At 35.9% G+C, this 17408-nt stretch overlaps 2 protein-coding genes across 7 annotated transcripts; both read left to right on the forward strand.

Annotated features, from left to right (window-relative positions):
• The first annotated feature begins 9201 nt into the window (after positions 1 to 9201).
• Positions 9202 to 14292, forward strand: LOC126721243 (callose synthase 3-like). 6 transcript variants are annotated; one of them, XM_050424296.1, is made up of 12 exons: positions 9202 to 9337; positions 9692 to 9881; positions 9958 to 10111; positions 10888 to 11007; positions 11089 to 11207; positions 11683 to 11752; positions 12076 to 12280; positions 12406 to 12476; positions 12667 to 13022; positions 13132 to 13201; positions 13799 to 13896; positions 14162 to 14292. In XM_050424296.1, exons 2-9 carry the CDS (start codon positions 9697 to 9699, stop codon positions 12709 to 12711), a joined length of 969 nt encoding a protein of 322 aa, XP_050280253.1. In that variant the 5' UTR covers positions 9202 to 9337; positions 9692 to 9696; the 3' UTR covers positions 12712 to 13022; positions 13132 to 13201; positions 13799 to 13896; positions 14162 to 14292. The 6 variants fall into 6 exon arrangements, with proteins under 6 accessions (XP_050280253.1, XP_050280252.1, XP_050280254.1 ...); XM_050424295.1 differs by having other exon boundaries at positions 13812 to 13896; XM_050424297.1 differs by having other exon boundaries at positions 13817 to 13896.
• Positions 13774 to 14323, forward strand: LOC126721808 (26S proteasome regulatory subunit 8 homolog A-like). Its single transcript, XM_050424874.1, has 2 exons — positions 13774 to 13896; positions 14105 to 14323. The coding sequence occupies exons 1-2, from the start codon at positions 13774 to 13776 to the stop codon at positions 14321 to 14323; spliced, it is 342 nt and encodes a 113-aa protein (XP_050280831.1).
• The last annotated feature ends 3085 nt before the right edge of the window (positions 14324 to 17408 follow it).

A 17408-nucleotide genomic window follows, 5' to 3' on the forward strand; every position in this document is an offset into this window, starting at 1 on the left:
AGCTGTCCAGATTGATTTTATCAATCAGAGATGATCATGAAAGCTCAATCTCCCTGATATTAATGGGTACCGAAAAAGCAACCTGCTTTCCTTGTACTCCTTGACACTTAGTTGCATAATCATAGTAAAAGCCTCTATTGCAATTGCAAATAGTTAAGTGCACAGAGAGTCACCGTGCCTAAGCTAATTCCTCCCTTTAAAGTAGCCTACTAGACTCCAATTGAGAGCAACATAAAATTTTGGTGTGGTAATGGATTTCTTAACTGTGCAGAAGGAGAACCTTTGGTGATATCACATCTTCTGATCGTCGACGATATTCTCATCTTTTGTAATGCCAATGTTGATCAAATCTAGAGCTTAAGTTGTTTTCTAATTTCCTTTGAAGTAGTTTCAGCTCTTAGAGAGAATTTGTGAGAGATGGTACTAGGAGGAGGAGTAGAAGACCATGAGATACTGGCATAATCTTCTGGGCGCAAACTTGGACGACCCTTTTTTTTTTGATAAGTAAGACTTCATTGAAAAAACCGAAAGAGTACAATGAATCCAAGTACATAGGCAGTGTACAAGGGATAAAGAGAAATCAAACAAAACGATGCTTGAAAAATTCAACTATCGAGTTACTTGATAGTTGAATTCACTATCAATTTGTTGGAAGACTTCACTAACAAAACGATGTTTTATTGATTCAATTAAATTACTTTGAATTAGGATTAGTTAGATTAGTTTAGATTAGGATGAATGATGAGTCTTATTGATTTATTATAGGAAGTTAGTTTTAACTTTTACTTACACAATTCTTTTATTGTTTGCTTCAAGCGAACCAAGGCTTCCTAATTTGATAAAATGGACCACTTCGAGAGAGTCCAAACCTTCAAGTTTGATAAAACCATGACTACTCTTTATTCATAAAGGGTCATGAAGGGTGGATAAGTAAGGTCACAAAACAATGAAAAAGTTTCAATCTCTGTACTATATGTCATTCACCTAGGAAAACTAAATGCTTGTCATTGCAAAATATATAAGAGGCTTGAATCCAAAATGATGATATGTATGGTTAAATTCTAACGAATTAAATTATTGGTTTCTTAATCCCATTGGTTTCTTAACTCTGATATGAGTTTTCTCCTATTTTAACTTCTCCGTAGGATTTGATTGGAATTTTGAAAATTAGTGATTTAATTGCTTAGGGGATAAAGTTTTCTTTCAATCCAAGATGGAGGAATCTCCTCACTCATTAGGGGTGGTTTATAATGACATCGTTATGTATTAAATCACATGATTAATTAAATCATTTAATCAAGTTACATGACTATTAAGTTGGTCATGTAACTAAAATTTCCCCCAAACCAATTTAGAGAAAGGGAAAAAATCCCTTTCTTAGGTAGTTAGCATTAAGTTACACTTTTCATAATAGGAAAAAGCTGCTAATTATCACACTATTTAATAACCTTTAATTGGATTAATATTTTGAAAATTCCACAATTGTATTATATATTTTATTTGTTCTTACTATAGACACCTATTTTTGTATTAATAGGATTTTTTTCATTGTCTAATCCATGAATTTATGTTTTATGTATACTTTTAAATGAGATAATAATTAAATTCTAATAATTTTGATATTTAAAACACATAAAAAAAAAAGTAATTAAGAAATTTACTTATTATGTGGTTGTCATGACATCAATCACAATTATTATGATGTCATTTTTTTTGGAGAAGAATTATCATGTCAATTTGTAAGCATTTTGTAATAAAATTGATATAAAAAAAATTGTTTCTTTCATTAAAAAATTAATTTATTTAGTTGTTGATATGAAATCAATCATATTTATTAATACATTAGTTTCTTTTTTCTTTTTCTTTTTTTATGTTCCTAAATTACCCTTTAATCTCATGTTTGATAGTAAGTTTATCAAAGCCCTTCATTGTATTGTGGTATTTGTAACTAAGCATTATTCTGTGTGTGATCTTCTTCTAAAAAATAAAAATAAATACAAAAACTGCGTGTGTTCAAAACTGTAACCTTAAAAATAATTTATCCTAAGTCTAAAAAGCTTTGTGTTCATATTGGCCTCTTTTGGTTCAGTCTTTCATCTTTTACTGAATTCTCATTGTACAAACTGGCTTTAGTTGCTCTAACTCATACCTATATATTTAAGCATATTGTGTGTTCAATTCTGAAACTAACTACTTATCATTCTTCTTCAGTATGGCTGCTGCAAATGCTGGACGGATTGACTATACACAACCTGGACCCATTGACAACTCGGTGTTGTCACAGTAGGCGAAGCATCGGTCCGAAGCTATTTGGAATGGGCGGGTAAAACACAACACTAAACATTTACTTGTGCACATGCATTTAATCCATACAATGTACACATATTTGTTGTCATATATTAATCCATGGTTTTGTTATGTGCAGGATCCAGGGTCCATTACCTGCCGTAGCCGTAGTTCAGAGTTCTCCAAGCAACCTCCAATGGTGGACGACCGAGTGAGGAACATCATCAACACAGTTGGTTTGGAGGGACTCCTCTGGGTCCCGAGTAGAGAGATTGACAACGGCCTGATAATGGCCTTAGTGGAGCGATGGCGGCCCGAGACTCACACCTTTCATATGCCACATGCCACATGGTGAGGTCACCATCATATTGCAGGATGTGGAGGTTCTTCTAACTTCCTGTTGATGGTGACGCTATAACAGGGAGCACACAAAAAACTTGGGTGGATGTGTGCCGGGACTTCTTGGCTTTCGACCTGTAAATCAAAACAACCATAAGCAACTTGATGGGCAGAGGATTCTCATCAACCGGCTTTTGGAGGAAGTTGCTAACCCATTGCCGCCTGATGCTGAAGAGGATCAGCTGCATAAGTACGCACGATACTACATCTTAGCGCTATTGGGGGACACAATATTCATGGACAAATCCGACGATAGGGTGCATCTAATGTGGGTGCAGCAGTTGGAAGACCTTCACAACCCATGGAGGTACAGTTGGGGAAGTGCTTGCCTAGCATGGTTGTATCGAGAGCTATGCAGGGCAAGCGAGGACACCTGTCAGATTGGTGGGTGCTTACTGTTGCTCCAGTACTGGGCATGGGCCAGGTTCCCCTATTTGTGCCCGACAGTTGAGCGTGGCCCGCCAGTGGGTGCTTATGGTCCTCCAGTACGTGGTCCACTATCCTTGAAGTAAGTCTCTACCTCATATTGCTATAACATACTGTTATGTGATCATTACCAACCCCACAATCATGTAACTTGATTTTATTTATTGATTTTAAAGGCTTCTAGCAATTTTTTATGTCAACATAACAAAATTTTAAACCGAGGTTCAATGTATATGATTATGTTAATCTACTATAATTTTGTGACTCTCAATATAGCTGGTTTGTTCTTTGTCTTTTAAAAGGGCCGTTTCTTATTCTAGTGATATTATTAATTAGTTTAATATCTTTAAGATTATCTCAATACTTATATGTGGTTACATTATCTTAGTTTTAACATTATCTTAGTTTTACATTATAGTTTTTACATTATATGTGATTACATTATAGTTTTAAGATTATCTCAGTACTTATTGATCCCTTCTTCTTGATTGTAGGTGGTTGTGGGTCCCAAACAAGAAAAATAGGCCCGCCCACACCTTCAGGGACAGGTATCGCAAGCAACTAGCTTCCATGTTGCCAGACTAGGTATGAAAATGCCTTATTTTACGCTTTTACGAACGTCCATATAGGTTTTGTGAACTTTGAAATATAAACATTGTTCCCTAATGTGTTGTGTACTTCTTTTTTGGCTATTGTAGGTGGTGTGGCAGCCATATGAAGCTCATTTTGACGACCTCCCGCCGTGGTGCGTTGCAGGGAGGGCCGTATGGACGGCAACAATGCCGCTTGTATGTTTCCACCTAGTAGAGAGACATACACCGGATCGTGTAGTTCGTCAATTTGGGATGATCCAAGAAATTCCCTGCGATGTTGACACTGACAGAGTGCTTCATGGCATTGATTTGAGGGGGAAAATCGGTGTTAATTGGATGCAGAAACATGCTATGCATATCCTTGAGTGGGGTAATCGCTTTTATCGGCGTTGTGAAGCAGTGCTTGGTGATATGCCTCCACAGCACGAGTACCACGACTGGTTCAAAAGGGTGACTCGGAGGTTCATCGATAGGCCTGGTGCTGTAGTGACTCTGCTGGTAACTTCTCAATGTCTTCTACATCTTACCGTATTTCTTACCATGAAACCACTGTTTAGAGAGCATGATGTTTGTTACTACATTTTTTGCTTAGCACTTCATCTCCCTTTAATTTGCAATTATTAGTAGCAGAACCAATTCAGAACCAACATTTATTTTATTATCGATTGGCATTGTTGATTTCGTATTGCATTACTAATATGTGTGGTTTTTCCATGTGCAGATTGAAGGATACGTCCGTTTGTTGAGGCGTCACCCAGTGGGCACGGAGGACCACAACGACATTACTGAGGTGCTGACGGTAGTGCAGGCGATGACACGTGTCCAACCTCCTATCCCTGAGGCCCCGATTGAGGAGGCAGCTATGCCTGTCGGCCTAAGCACGAGCACAGCTCCGGCCGGATGTCAATCTCGTCCGCCTGTTGCTACCCCTCAGCTTGTCCCTACCCTCGATCCCTCTCCATCCACCCTACATGCATCCGCCAGCCCCACCATCCCTTCATCCACCCCACATCCATCCCGACATCCATCCCCTACCGCCACCATCCCTTCACCCAACCCACATCCAGCTCCTACGCCCACCATCCCTTCACCTAGCCCACATCCAGCCCCTATGCCCACCATCCCTTCACCCACCCCACATCCATCTCCTTGCCCCACCATCCCTCCACTCACCCCACTTCCTTGTCCTGAGTCTGACGTTCGTCCACCCATCCCACAGTCATTTCTTCAGCTGTCACCCATTCCATCCTTTGACCTGGGTATTAATCTAACCCCACCTGACATGCAGCAAGAGCCACCCTCCCGTAGTTCGTTTAGTACCCCTTCTTCAGCCATTGACCCACCCCATGTTCAGGCTGAGCAGGCGGTTGGGTTACCTACATCGGCTGAAGGTCGGCCTAAACGCATATCAAAGGTACCTCCATGTGGGACAGGGGGCACAAACATGGACACAATGTTGGGCCCGAGGCATCTGACGAAGGACATGCAAGACCTCCTCCTCATTATACGAGACGGCGTAAAATTCAAAAAAAATATCTGAAAGCTTAATGTGAAACAACACACTTTATTCCATTATTATTTCTCTTTTCACATTTCAATAAGATTATTTATGTTTTCAATATGGTTTGAACGTACATTATTGGAACTAGGTGAATGCCTCAAATAAGGACATTAGCTGGAGGTAGATATTCCAATATGGTGATTACTTTGGCATTACCGTTGCTGGTTATCCAGGTTTATTTTCTTCTTTTGTTTTTGTGTTTTTTGTTTGATTCTTTTGTTTCTGCTGCTTAATAATATTTGGTCTCTGCAGAGGCACATCCCGATGGGATCGGAGAAAATGGGTTGGCTACACTCAAAGCTTATCACAAGGATCTTGCTTATCTCAAGCAGAAGGTAACACCAACACCACTCTCTTTATATTATATTATATATATTCTGCTTTTTGTTTGTACTACATTCACACTTCTAGTATATGATGTAATTAATTAATGGTTGATTCAAGAATTTTTAAGAAAAAAAAGAAAGTGAAATGAATTTATTTATTTTTATTAATAAAATGTTCTCTTGTGCTTATGTTATGGTGTTTAGGTGGATGCCGGAGCAGATGTAATCATCACACAATTGTTTTATGACACTGACATTTACCTCAAATTTGTGAATGATTGTCGCCAAATTGGAATTACTTGCCCAATTGTTCCTGGAATTATGCCTATTAATAACTACAAGGGCTTCATTCGCATGACTGGTTTTTGCAAAACTAAGGTAATTCACAGACTACTTCCATCATTTTTTTTTATTCCTCTAGTATATGCTAGAGTTCTAAACAATAATATTAATGGGTAGAATCTGTTTCCAGTTAATTTTTTTTCTTTTTTGTTGTTGCCAAACCTTTAAAACTCTTGAATTATGTCAAACTTATTATATGCTTCAGTGAAGAAAAATAGCTAGAGGGAGACCTAAAAGGACTTGTTCATTAAGGAGGTTAAAGAGAGTATTATTTTGGATAGGATAGTATGACAAAGAAGAATACATGTAGCTCAAGCCTATTATAGGATCCATGCATGACCCCAAACTTTTGGGACTAAGGATTTATTGGTGATGTTCTTATTGTTGTATTAATAATAATTTAAATGGACACAAACTTCATAAATGTAGGAAGTGGAAAAACCTGCCTTGCATGTATTTGCTAAATGGTTACTCGTTATTGTTATGGTGTGTTCTGTTGATAACTTGTGAAATATGGTGGTTGTCTTTCTGCCTCTCTCAGTGCATATCAATGTGATAAAGTGTTTGCATCTATTGGCATATTGTAGATACCTGCTGAAATTATGGCCGCCTTGGAGCCTATCAAGGACAATGAAGAAGCTGTCAAAGCCTATGGAATTCTTGGAACTGAAATGTGCAAGAAGATTTTAGCTCATGGGATTAAGACATTGCATCTTTATACCCTAAACATGGAGAAGTCAGCATTAGCTATATTAATGGTTGTTTCTCATATCCTAGTCAATTGTGTGTGACATATTAGTACTCATACAACATTTAGGTACTGATAATGGATGCACTTGGCAGAATCTTGGTCTGATTGAAGAGACCAAAATTTCAAGGTCCCTGCCTTGGAGACGCCCAACTAATGTTTTCCGTGTGAAGGAAGACGTTCGTCCAATTTTCTGGTATGCAACATTTGAAACGGCTATATTTTGGACTAAAATCCAGCAATTAATTAGGGATGCACAGAATTTATTGTATGTTTAAATTTCAAGACTTCTTATCTTATGAGCCATTGATGGTAGGGCTAATCGTCCAAAGAGCTATATATCAAGGACTATAGGCTGGGACCAGTACCCACATGGGCGGTGGGGTGATTCTTGCAATCCATCATATGGAGCACTAAGTGACTATCAGGTGGGCACGATCATTTAACTTCTATTTTTTTAATTGTTGTGTACTAAATATTAAAAATTCATCATGATGAACCTTTCACTATTTTTAAATTCTGTAAGGAAAACATTGAGAATTCTGAATTCCTTTCTTTATTAGCAAATATATTTTCGTATGGCTTGATGACAAGCTTATTCGTTTTATGTTTGCAGTTTGTATCATCTCATTTCATTGATATGAATAATTAATACTTAAGACAATGTTGCATTCATTTCATAAGGCTGATATTTATTGATGGCACCTCCTCCCCTTGTAAAAGCAAGGTGGAGGATAAGGTCATGGGTTCAAGACCCACCGCGTGCGTGTGTAAAACTGAAAAATTTAAAAATGTTGGTTTGTAACAATAAAGGGTTGTTTCTTTATTGGCATTGCAATCATATCTATTTTTGTTGGTTTTACATACATATAATATCTAAATGTCAATGGTCTTTGGTCTTGGGAACAACAGCATTACATTTTTTGTTTTAAAAAGGTTTACAACAATAGTACATCATTCCGATGGTGGTAAGGAAATATGCGATCTGGTTTAGTATAAAGTTAACCCTTGTGGAGTTAGTTTGTCAAGGCTCTTGGTGGAATCAATAAATAAAATCATCTGAATGGTAGTCTGTTGCCTATATGGGTTCTGGCATAATATGCACACTCTCCAAGTGGTGATTGCCTGGATTGTAAAAGAATCTTGATACAAGTAGAGAATACAAAACCTCTTTGGTTCTGTCTCAGTCCTCATAATGAATAATAATACCTTGAATAGCTATTTCATTCTTCTATTTTTTTTCATTTATATGAAGTCCTAGGACCTCATCTCTTTTGTGTATCTGGCAACTGCTTGCTTGTGTAGAAAATATTCATTGAATAATTTAGTTTTAATAAATGGAAGTAACCGTGATTTGGTTAGGCTACATGTACTGTTAAATGTATTTTCTTTAGTCATGGCCATCTATAACCTAAGTCATAATTTATTGAACAGTTCATGCGGCCACGAGCACGTGACAAGAAACTTCTTGAAGAATGGGCTACACCCTTGACAAATGTTGATGATATTCAGGAGGTACAGTCTCCATTTTGGGCGTAATAGTCTTTCCTCATTGCCAGAGAGTTTCCCATAATTTTACTTTGAATTTTTTCTATATCAGAAATTTAAGAAATACTGCCTTGGAAAATTGAGAAGCAGTCCATGGTCAGAGTTAGATGGGCTTCAGCCAGAGACACGAATCATAAATGAGCAGCTGGGGAAGATTAATACAAAGGGATTCGTCACTGTCAATAGCCAACCAGCAGTCAATGGGGAAAAATCTGATTCCCCATCTGTTGGTGAGTAAAAACTGTTATATGCATTGCATGTGTGGGCTTGTCATCCAAAAAATTATGAAATAACTTCATATCTTATGTCTATTCAAGTGCCTCTAGCACAAGTTAGATGTTAGTAATGATTTAATTTTCTTTTGATTCCTACTGTTGAGAATCTTACTTTGAAGTGTTTAAATTGCTGAAAAATCAAAAGTACATAGAGAACTCTATTGTGCTACAAGCTGATATTGAACTTTGATTCCTGGTAGTTTGTACTTGGTAGTTTCATCATCCTTTTCCATTTCTGCTATATGAGTGTTCCCTTTTACTAAATAAATTAGTTATTAAATAAAGACATGTATATATGAATTGACATTGTTCTATCTATTTAATTCTATTAATAAATAAATAAATTATTAATGCATATGTTTAAGATGTCTTGTATGCCTGGCACTTATTTTGTTCAAAGATTGTTGTCAAATTAAACAGTATTTTCTCTATTTTCATATTTTGAAAGGTGATCTGATTTAATATTTGTAGTTGTTTTGTCAAAATAATTTTTAGATCTTTGATTTTTCTGGCTATTTAAATTTTGATGCCTCTTGACTTATTTTGGCACGATTCAGGATGGGGTGGACCTGGAGGGTATGTTTATCAGAAGGCATATGTAGAGTTTTTCTGTTCCAGGGAGAAGTTGGATGCACTTGTTGACAAAAGCAAGGCTTTCCCATCTCTAACCTACATGGCTGCTTGAGTCACTGAAGGGAATTGGATATCCAATGTCTGCCAAACTGCTGTGAATGTTGTGACATGGGGAGTCTTCCCTGCAAAGGAGATAATCCAACCAACTGTTGTGGATCCTGCCAGCTTTATGGTGTGGAAGGATGAGGCTCTCTATTAAGGTTTGCATTCATCAACTTTTTGTTTATCATTTGTTTGCAAATTCAATTACAATTGCTTTACCTGGTTTTATGATTCATAAAATCTGTACTCACTTTCTCTTGGAAATCGTGACTGTCTTGAAGCACTTGTTATTTAACTTGAGGAGTAAAGGTGTTACCTCTTTTTCAATGAATGTACTTTGAATTTATTGGGCATTTTGTCTTTACAACTCAAAAGGGTAAAGTTGTTTTGGCTTGGGCATATTGCCATCAAAACTTAGTTGCATTGATACTTGAAAGTTGAAACTAAGCCAAGCTAGGACATCTTGATACTAAGTGGCTTTTCTTTTCTTGGTTTGACTGTTGTATCTTCAGATTTAATGGAAGGCTATAAAGCTGTAGAATTAAATTTAGAGGACCAGTCGAAGGGGGAAAGGTCTCTCTGGGCACAATGCCAAGCTGTGTCTGATATGAAATTCACTTATGTGGTATCATGCCAGCAATATGGAATTCACAAGCGATCTGGTGATCCTCGAGCACAGGACATCTTGAGGCTCATGACAACGTATTTGTCCCAACTTTATATTTCGAACTCCTACTTGTCTTAACTTTCTATTGATGGATATATTTCCATTTGGCAGCTACCCATCACTTCGTGTGGCATACATTGATGAGCTAGAGGAACCCAACAAAGACAATTCCAAAAAGGTCAATGAGAAGGCTTATTATTCTTGTCTAGTGAAGGCTGCTTTGCCAAATTCTAATTCTTCGGATCCTGTGCAGAATTTGGACCAGGTAAAAGCTCATTTGATCTTTTGCATACTAAAGATTTGGGGATTTATCACAAAATGCATGCCATCTAAAACTTATTTTACTCATAAAATAGCATGCCTCAAGTTTGACGTAGTGCATTTGTAAGTGTTAAGGACTTTTGCAAATGCATTTTCATTACTTATAAAAAACACATAAAAATAAAAAGGACTTTTGCAAATGCTTTTGCCCAGTCAGTAATCCCTTTGCCCTCTTTGTCGATGATACTTTTGGCAATTTAAATGGAAGTAGTTGATTACACAAGTGAGATGACCTAAGCTACGAAAATAAGCCAACACCATTAAAGGTGTCTATGTTGACTCCAGTAGATCCATTTATATGCATAACATAACAGGTTGTGGCCCTCTCTCACTTGCTCGCTAGCACAGTTTAAGGGATGGGAGTAAATGAGGTGAAAATTTGCTCCCCAGAAGAATGAATTATTGTTGCTTACCAAAAAAAAAAAAAAAAGAATGAACAACCATCTTATGTGTATACAGTAGTCCTTGCGACAGCCAAATGTGTGGAGATAAAATGTTGAGTGAGTTGCTGGGAGAAGCAGTTGACTTTTGTGCGGATAACTCTTTTTTATAAATTCATTTTCTTTTCACTCTCTCTAAAAAATTTCAAACTCATTTACTCTTTTATTAATTTAATGTCAATTTGTGTGTGTATGAGTGTAGCTTCACAAACTCTCTTTAGTCTTTATCAATCTCCCAAATTAAAATATATTCAACTTGATTGTCTCAATGTCCATGCAGATTATTTATAAAATAAAACTTCCTGGACCAGCAATCTTAGGTGAGGGAAAGCCAGAAAATCAGAACCATGCCATTATATTTACACGTGGTGAAGGCTTGCAAACAATAGATATGAACCAGGTATATTTATTATTAAATCTAAATAAACATCCTACCTTCTCTCTTAACATATATCAGTTGGTTAAAGTGTCTATTTCTTAGGATAACTACATGGAGGAAGCATTAAAAATGAGGAATTTGCTTCAAGAATTTCTTAAAAAGCATGATGGTGTGAGGCACCATACAATTCTTGGGCTTAGGGAACATATATTTACTGGAAGGTTGGTACCTTGATGTTATCAGATGAGTCGTTTGTCTTTGGAATTAATTCCTCATATAATTAATTCCTCATGATGTTTAAATCCTACGTGTTGAGTCCCACTTGATATGGGGGAGTTTAGGCCCACATATGAGAGAGAGTGTTAGAATTTTAGTTAAGTGATTGAATTCATTATTTCCTAGCTTAAACTTTTGGGAAAATTGGTAATTTATAAACAGAGAGAGAGAGAGAGAGAGAGAGAGAGAGAGAGAGAGAGAGAGAGAGAGAGAGTACCTGTTCTAGTCAAAGTTTGGCCTCTAAAAGATGCCATAATGGCACTTCCTGTTTTAGACAATCAACTGGCACTTCCTTTCTTTATCATTTTTGGGATGTTTCTTCTTATTGGTACGGAGGCATTTGAATTGTTAATAATGATGCCCTTTATTTGTTACTTTTAACATGTTTGCTTACATTTTTAAATGGAATGTTGGGTCTAGGTACTTGGCTAAGATACTAGCACCTGAAGGTTCAAAGGATGTGGCTGTGGGTCAACCTATTGCAATAACAGTAAGTGTGATAATGCTTGTACAAATGTATAGCATACTTTTGACCTTAGCAACTTTCAGCCAATGCTATTATAGCTGAGCAGTAGGGCACCTGTAAGCTTGCTAATGGTTCCAGCCTGCACCTGTAAAGGGTTGACATTGTTCTAGTCTAAATTTTAATATGTTTTATTGCCCCCCAAAAAGAAATGTAGAGATTGTTATTAATTGCCTGTTAAATTGATTTCTAGCTATATTTTCTTTCTGCACTGTTACTTTATGGAAATGTCATCCTTTAAACTAGCCACTTATACTTTATGAAAACACCATTGCCTATTGTTTTGCAAGGTTGAGGATCCAGCTGATATTGAGACAGTAAACAATAGTGTTTGCAGTGGTTCTGAAATCAAAGAGGCAAAGCCAACGCATCGTGATGATGGAAATGAAGCTAAAGCTCAGAAAACAAGTGTTGCGAGGATCAGTCCATCTGCAAAGTTGCTAATTACAGAATATGGATTGGATTTATCATCATTAAAGGCATCAGGCTCTCATGGTACGCTGCTCAAGGGGGATGTTTTAGCTGCAATTTATCATCATATATTTGTTTTAATCATGTTATTTGTTTGGTTAATCCTTACAAATTTACTGACAGGACTTTACTGTGATTGTGGTTGAAAGGGACCTTTGTTGCTTGGCTGTGTTTAGTTTTCTACAAATTATCGTGCTATTCTCCACTGAGATTGCAGCTTGTAAGTCTGATGTTCTTCTAATTTCGAAATGGCATCAGTTATTTTGTTATGGTTTTTTAGTTGCACTGCATTTGTTACACACTCAGCTAGTTGGTTTTTAACCTACAACCTTGGCCTCCATCCCATTATGATCTTAGCTAGGGAAGTAATTATGTATATATCTCACAGACTACTGTATGACTCTTTCTAGGTGGGGATTCAATCACATGCAGTGGATATTAGTGCAGCTACTTGAACGTGGACCTCAGAGGTAGGGTCCAAGGAAACTGATGAAAAGGCTGATGAGGTTCTAAAATAGGATATTTTGGATTGTTGGACGCCAGAAAATCCCTATGGATGGACTAAATCTAAGTGTTAAACATTTCTAGATTTAGACCATCTATAATGATTTTCTAGAGTCCAACAGTCCAAGATATCCAACTTTAGAACCTCATCAGCCTTTTCTTCAATTTCCTTGGACCCTACCTTTGAGGTCCACGTTCAAGTAGCTTGAAGATGTTGGAGCTAATCTGAATGAAGGTTTTGAAACCTTTATTGAATAAAAAGGTATGCTTGTTTCCCAAATATTGCAACCTTGAATTAGCATAACGAGATTTTTATCAGAAAAACACACTCTATTTATATTTATACAGCCGTAGCTTCAAAATTTTTGTAGGCTTTTTATGTGGGTGGCTGATAAATGTACCTTGATTTTAACTGAAGGAGATTCAGCTAAGGCTCTTGCAGTAAGTTGTTGTGTCACTGTGCAGAGTATTTTAGCATTAAAGTTAGCTCTATTGGGTTTCACTTTGTATGATTTTTGACATTATTCATTATATTACAATTGTCATGAAGCGTCATACGCTGCTTGAGTCACTTTGATTTCCCAATGTAATTTTTTTCTTGGGATAATATTTCCCAATGTAATTATATTACTTGTAAATTTATCACACCCTTTTTTTTACATTGAGTAAAAAAATTCCTATATCAGAAAGTTAAGTGCTTTATGGCGAGTCTGCAACTTCTATTCAGTTATCAGGATGTCATTTAATCAATGTTTTGGCTCAAATGTCATGGCATTGTAATGGGTGGATATGGTTGTCATGGGATGCTAAACACTAACTTATTTTCCATTTCTTTTTTTATTATTCTCTTCATTTAGGAATTAGGATGGGTGGCTAGTCATTAAAATTGATGGATTTATTTAAAGTTGATTGCATAACACACAAATATTGCATCTAATCAATTGCAGTAATTTTATTTTATGTTTCTAGGTATATATTTTTTAGTTTCTTGAGTTTTGGTTAGGATTTGGTCAATGACGTTATCTAAAAAATTGACAGTGAGAATGCTTAGGGAAGAATTACAGCTACTCCAGGAGCTTGGATCATATGTTGGTGAAGTTGTCAAAGTAATGGGGAAGAATAAGGTTTTAGTTAAGGTAAGTAATATTCCTATATGAATGCACTCAATTGTAAATTTGCAGCTGTGCCTTAACTATTTCTTTTTTTGAAAAGTAATGATATTTTAGCAAGGGAATAGACTATTACATGCACAAGGAGTGCCTTAGGAGTGCCTTTTTGTTAATAAGAGATGGTTTGATAACAGTTTGAATACATTTTTATCTAATGCTTCATCTTGTTTCCCAGGTTCATCCTGAACGGAAATATGTTGTTGACATTGATAAAAATATCGATATCACCAAGATAACTCCATCAACAAGAGTTGCTCTCCGTAATGACAGTTATGTGCTTCATTTAATCTTGCCAACCAAAGTTGATCCATTGGTCAACCTCATGAAAGTTGAAAAGGTTCCAGATTCCACATATGACATGATTGGCGGTCTTGACCAGCAATTAAAGAGATAAAGGAGGTTTGCCTCGTGTACCCTTTTACTTTCTGCATTTAAACTCCAATGCTTATTGTGTCTCCATATTACTTCCTTGATTAGGGAGGCATATTAGGTTGTAAATCATACATTCTTTTAAACTAAGCATTTTGGATATCAACTTCTCTTTTTCTTTGGCAGGGAACATGCTCCATCAATCATATTTATGGATGAAATAGACAGTATTGGATCTGCTCGAATGGAATCTGGTAGTGGCAATGGTGACAGTGAAGTGCAGCGGACTATGCTGGAGCTTCTCAACCAGCTGGATGGATTTGAAGCATCAAATAAAATAAAGGTATCGTGTGTGTTTTCATTATGCAGATTGGGTTGTTTAGTTTTTGGTACTTTTCTTTATTGTGACCTCAACTATTTAAACAGATTCATCTCTTATTGTAAGTATTTGGCAAGCATGTCAAAATAGGCTTCATTCTTGTAAAGATTGCCAGTATTTTATTCAATTTAAACAATCTCAACTCTTTTGGATGGATTTGGACAGAATGATAAGTATAGTCTTGTTAATTCCATAACGAGCTATTGCACTGGGCTATTAGAGTCTTCAGAAGTGAAAGATTGTGTGTTTTCTCTGTGCATAATCATATTGTCATACATTTTTTCGTTTTTTTTTTTCTGCAAGCTGTGTGCACAGAAGCTGGGATGTTTGCTCTGAGGGAGAGGAGGGTTCATGTAACACAAGAAGATTTTGAGATGGTAGTGGCAAAGGTAATGAAGAAGGAGACCGAGAAAAACATGTCATTGCGGAAGCTATGGAAGTAGTGTGTCTCCATGTTAATGTTTTGTTTCACTCCACTACCCTTTGAGCCATTGATCCGTGGCTTTGTTCTTCACACACAACCAACAGTTCTGTTCTTTTTATGGATATAAAAAACAAGGCGGGGGTGCCTACCCTTTGTTGAAGTTTTTTAAATACCACTGGCATCTCTGTTTATTTTGTTAAATATTCTTTTGTGATACATTTTTATGTAATATGTGTTTTACTTCAAGTATCTGACAAGAATGTCCGTAGACAATGACTGTCAATCTTTTATCAATCTATTGGTTAGACGACCAGAATGATTAATAAAAATTATTTCCTCTAGTGGACAAGCACATGTGGCTTAGTTTTCTGGGCATGTGTAGCTGTAGCATGGGACATAGCACTTAGGGATCAATGATACCATGTAGTGGTTGTAAATGAGCTAATTATAGTTAGAACTTCAATTATATTCAAAATAAAATTAAAAGAACAAGTTTGAACTTTTAATATTCCACTCAATTTTCTTGCTTTTAGTTTGTGCATTACAATGTGATATGAAATTATACTGAATGTGTGCTTTTTGTGTATTGTTGGATTGTGAAGACATGAGATGTTGATTTTCTTTTCTTTTTTTTTTTTGGATTTACAAGGTTGGGTTACTTAGATGTTGGCAGTTGAAAACAAAAAAACCAGATTGTATAATTTTATTTTGTTTATTTTCAGTTATATTTTTGGATTTACAAGGTATTTACTCCTCGATGTTGGCGGTTTAGTAGAAAACAACCAGAGTACAAGGAAGAGCATTTTTTTTTTGTTTATTTTTCTTGTAGAATCAAATTTCCGTCTTTAGTACGTATCGAATTAGAAAAAAAAAATAATGAATTTATAATTTTATATATATAAGAAAAGAGATATTTAATATATTTTGATTTAATGTGCTAATACTGCTATATATATATATATTTGTGTGTGATATAAGAGTAATAAAAGAAAAAAAGAACCTGTATTATTATTCTTCTTCTTGGTCACAACGTACATTTTTTTTTTCTTTCTTTTTTTCATTTTTTTGGAGAAGGATGTTTTATTCATTTAGATAAATGTGGTACATTTAAAAAAAATATTGGGGACGAATAGTTTAAATTTATCTATACTTGAAATTACCTGAAATTAGTTCTCAAATTGGGGTAATAAAAAAAAAATTTTTTTTTAAAAATCCTAGTAGAACTCGAGTATCTTATACTCGATTTCCATAAATAGAAATCGACTCTCTAAGACTCGATTTCTATTTATGGAAATTGAGTATAAGATACTTGAGTTCTACTGGGATTTTTTTTTTTTTTTTTTTGCCGCAGGTCATGGGACCAGAATTAGTTTAAATTTAACTCTATGGGAAATTACGTGAAATTAGTTCTCAAATTGGGGTAAATAAAAAAAAAAAAATCCAAGTAGAACTCGAGTATTTTATAGTCGGTTTCCATAAATAGAAATCAAGTCTTAGAGACTCGATTTCTATTTATGGAAATCGAGTATAAGATATCGAGTATAAGATACTCAAGTTCTACTGGGATGTTTTTTTTTTTTGCCGCAAGTATTCAGCATGGGACCAGAATTAGTTTTCCCCTACAGCAGATTTTCCAGGGTCCAGAACACATCAAACAACTACATACAAGCATATGATAGGCAAAGCTCATACATTAAAATTCTACAACCAAATTAAAACAGTAACTATTCAATAAAATTATATAGTTGCCCTCTTACCACACAATGGTAGTTCAATACTAGAAGGGCCTTGTGGTTGAACTTGCCAAAGTAATATCATTGTTCGTATTATAGGAAAAAGCTGCATCACGCAACTAATGTAACGAGTACAATGGATAGCAAATAGTTCAATTATCCGTAATTTACAACAATAAACAAAATAACAACTAAGTTAATACAACATAATCTACATATTCGCCTAGCGGAAGCTCCATACTGATATAACATATTATACATAGTCACCTAACACTTGTCCATACTGATACAACATACTCTACATAATCACCTACGTAGGCAAGTCCCACGTACAATGTCACTTACGAAAATCAAATCTCCGCTTGCCTGACAAACATTAAATACGGTTATTAGGTTCCAAATGCAAAGAACAAAAACCAAATGACATTCTGAGTATATTATATAAAAACAGTGACGGCACTTGCCTAGTTCATAACACTACCACTTGTCGAAGCCCCACAGGAATTGGGACAGCATCTGCGGTTATGCCCCTCTTGATGACACACTCTACATCGTTGCCTCAGTTGAATCTCCC

Source organism: Quercus robur, chromosome 4 (assembly GCF_932294415.1).
Source record: "Quercus robur chromosome 4, dhQueRobu3.1, whole genome shotgun sequence".
Lineage (NCBI taxonomy): Eukaryota > Viridiplantae > Streptophyta > Magnoliopsida > Fagales > Fagaceae > Quercus > Quercus robur.

Bases quoted from the DNA above. Each gene is read 5' to 3' on its own strand.
- LOC126721808 (XM_050424874.1), top strand. From the start codon at position 13,774: ATGACGTTATCTAAAAAATTGACAGTGAGAATGCTTAGGGAAGAATTA. The intron at 13,897-14,104 runs GTAAGTAATATT...CTTGTTTCCCAG, and splicing joins AGAATAAGGTTTTAGTTAAG to GTTCATCCTGAACGGAAATA.
- LOC126721243 (XM_050424296.1), top strand. From the start codon at position 9,697: ATGGAAGGCTATAAAGCTGTAGAATTAAATTTAGAGGACCAGTCGAAG. The intron at 11,008-11,088 runs GTATATTTATTA...TCTATTTCTTAG, and splicing joins AAACAATAGATATGAACCAG to GATAACTACATGGAGGAAGC. The intron at 12,281-12,405 runs GTACGCTGCTCA...TGTGGTTGAAAG, and splicing joins AAAGGCATCAGGCTCTCATG to GGACCTTTGTTGCTTGGCTG.